Consider the following 13,476-nt stretch of genomic DNA (forward strand, 5'->3'; position numbering starts at 1 on the left):
TATAGATATAACAACTTACTAAATTCATTATTTTAAATTCATACTGAATTTGTATTAACGGCAGAAAATGTGATGAGATTGTACCTTCAATGATACAAACATTAAATTTGGAAAACAGTCAAGATTATGTCATGAAAGTTATTTGGTTAAAGGAACATTACAGTTGCCCTTGAAAGAAAAACATACGTAGAATAACAAACAAGTGCAGCCATTTCTAAAGTTTGTATTCATCGAATGTACAATTCTTCCTCAGTACTTCCTCTATACCAGCCTACTACATTGACCAACATAATGCAAGAGCATTTCTCGCTCAGATGTCGGTTAGTGTACGATATACAGTAATCATTTTATTTCGTATTAAATCCTCACTAAATATTGTTTTTTTCCTGAAAGCCGTAGATTGTTTTATTAATATATATATACCTAAAGCGTTCACTGCAGAAGGTTGTAATTAATTAGGCGGTGAATGTGAGCGTCTGTAAATAAAGAAAAGTAAGTTTGAAAATCTGATCGTTGTCGTGAATTTTCAATGTAATTATCATGTTTTTGAAGTTGAATTATAGTACAGGCATGAACAAAGGTCAATCCAAGTCAAATCATCGTCATGGTGGGTCCATCTAATGGATTTTCTTCCATTTGCTGATTAGTTTTGATCTTATTTAATATTAGGAAACTCTCAATTAAGCATTCTTGGCCTCGTGGTTTGATATAAGTTACAGGTCGTTGAACTTCTGAACTTGCGACTATTCAACCTAGAGTTGGATGCTTGCAAAATAGACTGAGATAATTATATCTTAATTTAAGCCCCTGATTCAAGAAATAAACTTTGCAAATATTTTATAAACAAAAAACAATCAACAAAATCAGTCAGGGCTGGGCAAATAAACGTTGACCCTTTGGCCGCATTGTTATGCTTTTCCAAAAGAAAGCATCTCCAATAATCACGTCAAACATTGAACTTAGACACGCATATGGGTTTTGAAGGAACATCAGCTTTTTACTTGCGTAGTAAATATTTGACTCACACCAAAATGTGCGAATGGTTTGGTATTAAATGTATTGGTACATTATTATTTTGTGCAGAGGTAATTTTTATTTACTATTATTATTATTATTTTGTGCAGTAAGTTATGGGCCTAGGTTAAAGTTTAATAATTCAGTTCATACGAAAAATAAAAAAAAAAATAAAAAAAAAAAAAACGAAAAAGGTGAAGAAAACATACACAGCAGGCGAAGATCAACAGTTTTATTCTTGTTTAAACCACTTTGTTAAAGCCAGGAAAAACCATTGAAAACCCCTTATGTTGGAGACTTATGATCTAAAATATCTGATTCATTTGAGTTAGTTCTTCAGTGTACATGTTATTATTACGAAGCTATTTAGTATTTAATAAACACAACCATTTGGGGATGGTGAGTGGGTCAAAACAAATACTGTTGGGGAAAAAACATTTCAACACTTAAGCCTACAATTCTGAATGGCCCGTTGCTTGAAGAGTACAGCGCCACACACAGTCACTGGATCTATATTCACACTTGCTTTTTGGGCATACAGTCGTAAATTCCTCCATCATCCAGCGTTAACCATGTTCTTTCAAATCAAATTCTATAACCCATTGTCCATAAAACATTCGCACACCTGGAAATTTTCCAATATTACGTCAGGGGACAAATATAAAAGACTGCTGATTGGATAGTTTTGGGGCTTTGGTCTGGGTCGGGTAAGGATTTTACTTTGGCAGCCGCAGTTGATGTTGGCACATTACAATGTCAAACCATCCTTGTATAGCTCCGCGTGTTGTTGTTGGATGAGAAGATATTTCTCCCCTAAAGAAGAGGCCATCAAAAAAAGTAACAACAACTTGGACATGGTAAGTTATCCCCCAATATGGTGCCAATCCACATCACGTGTTTATGGAGCAAAATTAAGTGTGTTGTAAAACAACAAAAATAACCATCAACCTGTATTCATGTGATTATTTGGAGACGAGATAGACCCACAGTAACTATAGGGCGCTGTACTCCGGTTTTGAAATTTTCGGTCTTGGGGTAGGCCTACGAATGAAGAAATGCAAATTTTAGTTTACCCGCAGTGCAGCGCTCGATCAGTTACTGGGTTAGCACGGATATACAGTGAATGTTACCATGGTCAGACTATAATGGAAGAAAGCTGACTATGTTATAACATGCTATTTTAATAAAGAGATGATCCCAAAATCTTAAAGAGGTGATTGCTTGCATCAAGAAAGTTACTCAGGAGTTGCTTGGCCTCTACTCGGTAACTTTTCTCAGAAAAGTTTTCGTATCCTGCCACCACTTTTTCATTCGTTAAACAAGAAAATAGTATCAAATTTACTAAAATTAGTATAAAATAATTGTAAAAATGAGTAAAAATAAATGGTGGCAGGATATGGATGTTTCCCTTGTTGGGTGATATCAACTTTAAAATGGACTTGAACAGTAGGCATAAGTTTACTCAAATGAGATTTTCCTATTTGTAAAACAAAAAAAGTGAACAAGTGGTGGCATGATATGGAAAGTTGTCCCCTTGTATTGTGGTATTAACTTTAAAATGGACTTGAACACACCCAACTTCAAAACCCCCAAAACAAAACTATACCAAAACACAGTCGTTTTGAAAGGAAGGTACATGTACACTTAACCTTTTGAGATATGGTGGACACAAGAGTATAATGTTTGGTGTTGTTGCATAAACAGACACATTTGCCAAACCAAAATTTAGTTATAGTGCTCTATTTAAAGTGTCCACGATCTCTAAAAATGGCTGATTGAGTTAACCCCATTTAAGTGCCAATCCACTTGTCTCACTCATCATTGGACTTCCTTTAAAATGAGGAAGATCACTGCACGGAAGTGCTTCACCCGTTTACGGTATCAAAGTCATATTTGATTAAAACTAGAATGGGGTTAGTTGGACACGTTTGGATGTAACTAATAAACATGATTACACCTCTTTGGCTAAAATTTGTCAAAGCCAAAAGAGAAGAAAAAAAATCAGACCAGAAAACAGAAAACAGGTAGACTGTCTCCACATATTTTTCCCCAGTACTTTTATTTTACAGTAATAAAATATATTGCAGAATCGCAAATGACTAAATGAGAACATCCCCAGAAAAATAGTACTTCAAAAGTAAATGTAAAGACACGTGTCTTTGCATTGACATTTGACAAACATATGTTGACTTTTCCCCCATGATTAGGAATCTTTGAGGCCTTTGCAAACCCTGGCTGACTTGCAGGATGCATTGAGTGCAGCAAGAACAGACTACAACCACTCATCAGCCAAGGTGGTGACCAACAAGAAACACATTAGAAATTCAAAGAAAATGGCGTTCAAGTCGTCATTTATAGCAAAGTCAAATCATGCAGAAAGATCTGAACCAGTGGACACCAAGAAGCAATTGGAAGTTGACCAAGCTGTGGCAGCATCTGATGACAGGTAAAGAACAGCATTGCCATAATGAACAGCAACACAATGGAGGATTTGTGGGGAATGGGACCGGGGTTTTAACATTTTGAAGGTCCAACTTGTAGGATTTATGGCCCGCTTTAGATCACAAGAAATACAAGTTATTCGAAGCTACCATCTCCCATTTTATAACCAGAAACCCTAACCTAACATACAGTTGGATTAAACAAAATTAATTCAGCTCAAAACGCAAAGGATATTTTCATTAAAAACGGTTCTGAAAAACGGTTCTCAAGTGCAAAATGCAAACAAATGAACAAGGTGATGTAGCGAAGTTTGGGGGTCTGATGATTTGTATTTCTATTTTAAGGAAATCAGAGAGTATTCTTCTTTATGTTTTTTTATTTTTATTAAAGCTAATTTTGAGGAGGACCGCCAAGAGAGAAAAAAAAAAGTTTTCTCGACCTATAACCTCCACACGCCAATATGGGACGAATGCTTCTTGCCAGGTGGGGAAAACATATGTTGGACAATGAAAACCCGCAGGCTGTTCTTTCTTTGGGTTTGGGACATTTTACTTACAATGCAACACAGAAAGAGGCCTTTTCACTTTAAAGTGAAACTACTTTACAGGACTTTGAGTAAACAACCTTCACATGATTTACAAACATACGAGTTGGTAGAAAGAATTGAAAGTATTGGGCAGGTTTACGGTTTCAATTTCAAGAATGATTCAAAATTTCCACAGCTAAAACCAATATAACATTCAAAACATTTAAAACATCTAAAACCAAAAAATGCAATCACTTAGGCTTGTTTACGTTAACCGCAGGTTGAAAGCTACTCCTATGTTGTGTATGTTTGTGGTGGGGTCTGTGCGGGATTGCCTAGAACTTGTTGGTGATATTTCCTAATAAACAAGCATTGTGGATCAAAATAGATGACAGATCTCTCTGGTACAGACTTACACATGTTTTGTAATGATTGAATTGTTGTGAACCTATAGTTCACGCGCGGTTTGCATAAGTTTTTTTTTATTGGTGTTCCTTTGCCTTAAAGCCATTGGACCCTTTCGGTACAGAAAAAAAAAAGTTCACAGATTTACAAATAATTTACAGGGTTTACAGAAGGTAATGGTGAAAGACTTCTCTTGAAATATTAGTCCATGAAATGCTTTACTTTTTGAGAAAACGGTAAAACAATATAAATTCTCGTTAACGAGAATTACGGATTTGTTATAAACACATGTCATGACACGGCGAAACGCGCGAAAACAGGAGTGGGTTTTCCCGTTATTTTCTCCCGACTCCGATGTCCGATTGAGCCTAAATTTCCACAGGATTGTTATTTTATATATAAGTTGAGATGCACGAAGTGTGGGACTTGGACAATACTGTGTACCGAAAGTGTATAATGGCTTTAAGGTTTTTCAAGAAAGTTCTCACAATAATAAGTACTTTTGTAGCGAACAAATGTAAGAAACACATGTTGGCTAAAATATATAATAGCTTTTTGTTATGCACTTCTTTGCGATATAATTACAGAGAGTCTTGGAAGATAAAAAATGTTATCTTCAAGACAGGATATTATAAACATCAAACATCATAGTCACAAAGATGCACATCGAGCAGTATACATGCTCGAATGATAGTCTGTAACATTGTGTTGCTGTTATTACCATTAGTGCTCTTGCTTTCACCTCGATTTTAGTTCGGCTTTTAAATGGTATGGTACTGGGACTTAATGTATAAGCGGAGTGCTGTATTGAAACAAAATGTTTTTGGTTTTTTCTTTTGGTTTCAGAGAGAGTGAAGAACGTCATGTCCAGATATTTGTTTCTAATCCAGTAAAGGAGAGTCTCTGTCTGCAACTTCATCCATCCACCATCATCTCAGACTTGAAAGAAATAATCCAGGAAAGACTAAACATCCAAGCAAAGAATCAGCATCTTGTCACTAAGAGGGGCATTGAGGTATGACCTTGTATCATTTGGTGCTGACAATCTAAAGTTTTGCTTTGTGAATTTAATGGAATTTATTGTTGAGAAGTCTTTTCCAGAGGTTACATCAGAGAGTTTTAGTCTTTTAGAAAACCTTGTCCATCTAAAAGTGTGACCCTAGGTATGCATTCTTTGGCATTTACTGACAGGCAAGACTTCACTGGTATCAAAAAGTACATTGTCATCTTGACGTGTTGAATATGACAATTTACTTTTTGTATTGTTGTGATGTCACTTGTCAGCACACATGCAATAAAGACATAAAACGTTGACATCTGAAAAAAAGTTTATAAGATGTGTGGCCGCTTTTTGTATTTTTAAATCTTGTTGAAATTCTTTCTTGCAATTTCCAAACCTTAGATCACTTTTACTCGTATTAATGTTGAGATACAATCAATACAAGCAAGAACTTCTGTAGCAGTTTTTAACAAATGACAATCATCAAAATAGGTGTCTATGCATCCTGGAAATGTGAGATACCACAGAAAGTAAACCTGCCCTCAACAAATTATTGAAATTATATGTATCTTTTGCCTTTTCCCAAGATCTTTTTGTGTGCACCTTTATAGGTGTTTTTTTAAACTTCCAAACAATTCGAAAGGAATTTGACTGTCCTTAATGAAGTTTTTTGTGGTTTATTAGTAACACTTTTGTTGAACACACAGCTTTGTGACACACAATCTCTGATGGTGCTTGGCATTCAGCAAGATACCAACCTAGAGTTACGTCAAGTTGCTGGGTTGATGGGTGGTACAAGAAAGCGAAAATCGGGAAGTGGTAAGTGTGAGCCAATCTAAACGCTGTATTTTTGCCCCTATTTGGTTTCTTAACATTCAGCATTTCTGATTATTAAAAGTCATTCAGTTCGGCTGATAGGTGGTTCATTAAACAAAAACTAGGGTAAATCGGATTGCTAATGAAGGTTACTAAAATATTAAAGAGACAGAAAGCTTTAGGTTCACTGTTTGGATGTGTGGTACAAGGAAGCAGAATTCGTCAAAGTTTAATCTACTGCTTTAAAAAAAAAAAAAAAATCAAGCGTTAGTATTTTAAAAGTAGTTTGTTTTGATCGAAACAAATTAGTATAAATAAAACTTTCCTCTTACAGACTCCTACTTTCAATACAAACACAAAAGACAATATTCTTTTTTTGGTTTACAGGGCAAGGAAAAAATGTTAAAATAGCCAAGATACAACTTCAAGATGAGCAGGAAACAAAGACTAGCTCCGAGTCAAAACAAGAAGATGTCACTGAGTCTATGGAAACTTCTTGTACTATTGCTGGCATCCCTGGTACATCTACTAGTGCAGTCCAGGCACAGAGAAGTTCTCCTAGAACAAAGTTCATTCCTAATCCAAGAGGAATGAATAAAGAAATGAAGCATCAAGATCAAGAAAAACCCTTGACTCAACAGTTGAGTGCCTCTACTGAGAAACAAGATTGCCTAGTTCAGTCTCAGAGAACTTCTCCTAGAACAGAGGCCATTCCTAAGAACACAGGAGGAAGGAAGGAACAAATGAAGCGTCAATCTCGAGAAGGACTTGCAATTCAACAGAGTGCCTCTACTGAGAAACAAGATTGCTTAGTCCAGTCCCGGAGAACTTCTCCTAGAACAGGGGCCATTCATAAGAACACAAGAGGAAGGAAAGAACAAATGAAGCATCAATCTCGAGAAGGACTTGTAACTCAACAGAGTGCCTCTACTGAGAAACAAGATTGCTTAGTCCAGTCCCGGAGAACTTCTCCTAGAACAGGGGCCATTCCTAAGAACACAAGAGGAAGGAATGATCAAATGAAACTTCAAACTCAAGGACTTGCAATTAAACAGAGTGCCTCTACTGAGAAACAAGATTGCTTATTAGTCCAGTCTCAGCGAACTTCTCCTAGAACAGGGGCCATTCATAAGATCACAAGAGGAAGGAAAGAACAAATGAAGCATCAATCTCGAGAAGGACTTGTAACTCAACAGAGTGCCTCTACTGAGAAACAAGATTGCTTAGTCCAATCTCAGAGAACTTCTCCTAGAACAGGGGCCATTCCTAAGAACACAAGAGGAAGGAAAGAAAAAATGAAGAATCAATCTCGAGAAGGATTTGTAACTCAACAGAGTGCCTCTACTGAGAAACAAGATTGCTTATTAGTCCAGTCTCAGCGAACTTCTCCTAGAACAGGGGCCATTCATAAGAACACAAGAGGAAGGAAAGAACAAATGAAGCATCAATCTCGAGAAGGAGTTGTAACTCAACAGAGTGCCTCTACTGAGAAACAAGATTGCTTAGTCCAGTCGCAGAGAACTTCTCCAAGAATAGGGGCCATTCCTAAGAACACAAGAGGAAGGAAGGTACAAATGAAGCCTCAATTTCAAACAAAAGAAAAAAATCATCTTAGTGCCTCGGTCCATTTGTTGGAGGAACCTGAACAGAGTATATCGTCTACAGCAGGAATCATCAATGAGATAGCTTCAAACTGTCACAGTAAAGGTACAGATCAACAAGAACCTTTATGCTTTATTTTAACAACAACATGAGGAATCGGAATGTTTATCAAAAGGTTACGAACTTCGAGATAAAGAGATCTCTGTACAGTTTTGTGCATTCGCGAATATACGGTTTACCGGTACGTAGGTTCCTCAAATCCCTAGACACTTCACAATCCAAGCTTACTCCTCCAGACTCGATGAAAACTTAGAGATTCTACAGTCCTAATGAGAGTTCAATGAAAGCTGCGAGATTCCATATTCCTGATGGGCGTTACCGCTGAATGAAGGTTCAGAAGTTTTGAATCATGTATTTAAGTGTTCAAAAACAATTTTTTCCATCTCTCCTTTATCTAGACATAGTTCCTGCAGTTCACCAAGACCTAGCAACAACATCACAATCATCCGATGCGCTTACCTTAGTTCATCACCAATCACAGGCAATGGTGAACAACATGTCAATCGGAGATGGTAGTAACGTCTTTATGGCCCCCGCTTCTGGAATAACCTTCAATAAAAATATCAACCATGTAACAGGTAACAGGTATTACATTATTATACAACAACTTTGTATAAAAACAATTACAATAAAAATGTTTACATTTAACATTTAAATATTTAAATTTCAAGAATAAATCCCACCACCTCATCAAATGGACCAAACACAGAACAAACAAATAAAAATAAACAACGAAACATAAATAAAATTATGTCTAGTGAATTTATATTATCCACGCATAATTATGTTACTAAAAAACTTAAGGTAAAAAAGGAAGCATCTTCTGCTGACAAAATATCATACTTTGTTCAAGAATATATTGAAACAATTGTTGTGCTGAACTTTGTTTGTTAACGCTCACCAGGAGCGGCGCGCCCCAATACTCAAGCTCAAGTTACCCCAATTATACCGAATCACGAGTCACTTATACAAAACAAAAAAACAAGTATCATGAGTACATCAAAGTTGAAATGTTCTGTTCCTGAAACAGAAAACACTTTTAAAAAACAACAATGTGTAAAAAAAAAGTGCTCAAACTTTTAACTAGTCATTTCGAGGCTGGTTTAAAAGCAAATAAAACATTATCCTCACCTCAACGCTCTGAACAGTAAATAGCCAGTCAAAACAAAAGATTGTCTATTCACTAATCTTTTTACTTTAAAAAAAAAACCAAGTATTTTTCTTACTGAGTCCAAAGTATGAGTTTAGATTTTGTTACATTTTTTTTAAAGGTTAGATGTTTGAGTCAATGACATAAGTTGGTGTCAATTCTTCAACCCTACCACAAGTCCCTGAGACAAATGTAATGTTTACTTCCTCTTGAGTAATAATTTGTTAAGTTTGTTACTACATCATCCACACTTTTGATTTGCATAAAAAATATAGTTAGACTCCCGATAGTTAGTTACCACAGCTGCACAAGATCAATAATGGTATAAACTTTATGCATCAAGACACATACAAACTTTATTATTAAAAAATGAAAAGGCATCTTATGACACAATGAAAAATTCAGCTTTTGATGATGTTGCTGTTTCTTTTCATACCACCCTATAGGAACACCAGACCCCAGTCATCAAGCTCAAGCTATTTCAGATGAACTTACAGAGGCATTGAAGAAAGTTTACATGAATACAGGTAGCTTTGTACAGATGCTCCCATGGGTTGATGATGATCAGATCCACATAATGGACATCTACACAAAGCTTGTTTTAGTTGTACTTAATGACAAGGTAGGGAAGATTGTGAAAGAGAAAAAACAAATGGAATCATATGGAGACATTTTCCACTTAAAAAAAAGGGAGGGCAATCCCATCAAACGTGTTATTTTTAGTGGGTCGGCAGGTCTTGGAAAGACTACTCTTTGTGACAAAATCGCTTATGATTGGGCAGTTGGTAAGAGTGAGATTCTCAAAAGATTCAAACTTGTTTTTGTTTTGAAAATGCGATCACTGACAACAGCTACAGACCTAATTGACGCTGTCGCAGATCAGCTCATAGAGCGAGACATTGTCAAAAGGTGTGATTTAAAAGAGTTTATTGACAAAAACCAAGACAAAGTGTTGATCCTCTTGGATGGGTTTGACGAATTTCAAACCACTCAGACGGAAAAGTCCTCATTTGGTTCAATTCTCAAGGCTCTTAATCGAAAGCAGTACACAGACTGCTGGGTAGTTATCACATCTCGTCCTCCCCTTAACCAACTTGTCAGCTCATCATTGGTTAAAAAGCCATTCACTCATGTGGAAGTTGAAGGGTTTTCAGCTGAGGATATTGAGGAATATGTGAATAAATTCTTCCCTGATGACCTTGAAAATGTTAGGAAGCTGATAGAGAAGATACGATCTTCTGAAGTTTTGTCTGATTTGGCAAAGAGTCCAATGTTGCTGCTTTTGATGTGCTTGCTCTGGAGAGAGTCTGAAAAACTCCCAGACACAATGACTCGGCTTTACACTGATGCATTGAAATACATATTCAGGAGAAAAGCAAAAGACTTGTCACAAGATGAAATATCACAAATATTGATTTCAATTGGAAAAGTTGCTCTATATCGTTTAATTTCTACAAATCAGTCTCTTTCCTTTAGAGAAAAAGATTTTGACAAGAAAGCATTCGATGCAGCAATACGTGCAGGTGTTCTCACTAGCGAAAGGGTCTTCAAGGAGCTAGACGCTCATAACAATGTGTATTTTATACACAAAACTTTCTTGGAATTCTGTGCTGCAATGTATTGGCAAAGTTTAATCAACACAGAGGAATTTTATGACATCCTTGTCCGGCTTTGCAGTGCCACAGGGAGCTATCCTTCCCCATATGAGTATCTTTTAAGGTTTTGTTGTGGTGACAATGAGGAATGCACAAACCAAGTCTTACAGAATCTGCAGAAGAATCACAACCCAAGGTTGGTTCTTATTTGTTACTTTGAGAGTCAGTCCAAGAGATTACCATATGGGGATTTCATCAATGCAGTTGTAAGGACTGAAATTAGAATATATAATTGGAATAGTGATTGTTTAAACTCCTTCTTTCACTTAGTGAAGCAGATTGGTAATCAGAAAAGTATCCAAGGTAGTGCCTACCTTTCCAGTGTAAATGAGCTTTCATTTATAAACTGTGACCTACGGTGTTTAGGTAATGGGTTAGCAAATTGTTTTACTAATATGACTAATATTTTAAATCTTGAACTGATTTATTCCAACTTGGGTGGTTCTGCATCATTGTGGGCTAGTCATTTGAAGAGAATGAAACTCCTCAATAATCTGATATTGAACGACTGCAAACTGATAGGGGAAGACGTGGCCCCTATTGCTGAGTCAGTGAGTAACATGCCAACTCTAATATATCTGAATCTGCGTCATAATCAGACCTTGGGTGGTTGTGCATCCTTGTGGGGTCCTCATTTGAAGAGAATGGAACACCTTAAGAATCTGACATTGGCAAGCTGCAATCTGATAGGGAAAGACATGGCCCCTATTGCTAAGTCAGTGAGTGACATGCCAACTCTAGTTGATCTGGATCTGTCTGTGAATATGACCTTGGGTGGTTGTGCATCATTGTGGGCTACTCATTTGAAGAGAATGAAACACCTCACTAAGCTGAGATTGACATACTGCAAAGTGATGGGGGAGGACGTGGCCCCCATTGCTGAGTCGGTGAGTGACATGCCAGCTCTAACTGATCTGGACTTGTCTGAGAATGAAACTTTGGGTGGTTGTGCGTCATTGTGGGCTACTCATTTGAAGAGAATGGAACACCTTAAGAATCTGAGATTGGCAAGCTGCAACCTGATAGGGAAAGACATGGCCCCTATTGCTAAGTCAGTGAGTGACATGCCAACTCTAGTTGATCTGGATCTGTCTGTGAATATGACCTTGGGTGGTTGTGCATCATTGTGGGCTACTCATTTGAAGAGAATGAAACACCTCACTAAGCTGAGATTGACATACTGCAAAGTGATGGGGGAGGACGTGGCCCCCATTGCTGAGTCGGTGAGTGACATGCCAGCTCTAACTGATCTGGACTTGTCTGGGAATGAAACTTTGGGTGGTTGTGCGTCATTGTGGGCTACTCATTTGAAGAGAATGAAACACCTCAAGATTTTGAGATTTAGCAAATGCAACCTGATGGGGGAAGACATGGCCCCTATTGCTGAGTCAGTGAGTGACATGCCAACCCTAATTGAACTGCATCTGTCTCGTAATGGTATCTTGGGTGGTTTTGCATCATTGTGGGCTACTCATTTGAAGAGAATGAACCACCTAAAGAATCTGACATTGGCAAGCTGCAACCTGATGGGGGAAGACATGACCCCAATTGCTGAGTCAGTGAGTGACATGCCAACTCTAAATGATCTGGATCTGTCTTGGAATTATGACTTGGTTGGTCGTGCATCATTGTCGGCTACTCATTTGAAGAGGATGAAACATCTCACGAAGCTGAGATTGAGAGCGGGCAGACTTACAACAGAGAAAAATAGGAGACTCATCAATGATGCGTTGAAGGATATTACCACTCTAGATGTAGAGATGGATTAAAAGATCTCATGGTATTGATTCAAACCCAGAGAATGAATTGTTTGACAATCAAAATGTAAGAAGAGATCCAAAGGTGGAGTATTTTCATTGTTTGGTGAAGGAGAGGTTAAGAGTTCACATCTAACATCCAAGTTGACTGTTGTGTACAGCCTTGTGAAGCATTTCCCCAGTCTATTTTCTCCTCTTTCCGTGTCAATAGTCTTTTGTTTTCATCCCTGGATGGTGGTTTACATCTTCTAGTAAAGTCATTGGATATGTATGTTAGAACATGCAAGTTTTCGCAGTCACTGTTATGCTATGCATGTACTTGGTAGTTTCTGCTTGTTCCTGTAGTATACACCGATAAAAGAACCCACTTTAAGACTCTTTGTTTATCAACTCGTCTGTAGTATACACTGATAAAAGCAGCCACTTTAAGACCCTTTGGTTATCAACTCCTCTGTAGTATACACTGATAAAAGCAGCTACTTTCTCTTTGATTATCAACTCCTCTGTATACACTGATAAAAGCAGCCACTTTAAGACCCATTGGTTATCAAAATACTATGTAGTATACACTTTTAAAAGCAGCCACTTTAAGACTCTTTTATTATCAACTCCTCTGTAGTGTACACTGATAAAAGCAGCCACTTTAAGACTCTTTGGTTATCAACTCATCTTTAGTACACACTGATAACAGCAGCCACTTTAAGACTCTTTGGTTATCAGGTCCTCTGTAGTATTATAAGTTATCGCACAAGCGCTCGTGGAAGCCAATGGTATACTTGGCAAACAAGTAATTCTTCTCCCTATAGCATACATGATTAATGATGAGATTGGACACATTGGAGTGCGTTTTGGCGACCCAAACCAAAGGCTGTTTCTGACGTCATAACCAAACGGTAACCGAGCTCACAACTCGGTTATCGTTCAGTCTGAACAGCAGAACCAACGACCAACAACCGAAACAGTCTTTGGTTGGGGTCGCCAAAACGCACTCTTGATGTATTTTATCTTTTTAACTCATAAAATGGAGTTTCAAATTGAGTATTTTAAGA

At 37.3% G+C, this 13,476-nt stretch overlaps 2 protein-coding genes across 2 annotated transcripts in view; one reads left to right on the forward strand and one right to left on the reverse strand.

Moving 5' to 3' along the window:
* LOC139949504 (TBC1 domain family member 22B-like) overlaps positions 1-13,476 on the reverse strand; it is a 101,904-nt gene that overhangs the window by 72,010 nt on the left and 16,418 nt on the right. The gene's annotated exons all lie outside the window — the stretch shown is intronic.
* Positions 1,238-13,250, forward strand: LOC139934138 (uncharacterized). The gene is made up of 8 exons (XM_071928433.1): positions 1,238-1,871; positions 3,222-3,460; positions 5,234-5,402; positions 6,095-6,206; positions 6,591-6,745; positions 6,884-7,910; positions 8,264-8,443; positions 9,462-13,250. Exons 1-8 carry the CDS (start codon positions 1,752-1,754, stop codon positions 12,437-12,439), a joined length of 4,980 nt encoding a protein of 1,659 aa, XP_071784534.1. The 5' UTR covers positions 1,238-1,751; the 3' UTR covers positions 12,440-13,250.

Source organism: Asterias amurensis, chromosome 2 (genome assembly GCF_032118995.1).
Source record: "Asterias amurensis chromosome 2, ASM3211899v1".
Classification (NCBI taxonomy): Eukaryota; Metazoa; Echinodermata; class Asteroidea; order Forcipulatida; family Asteriidae; genus Asterias; species Asterias amurensis.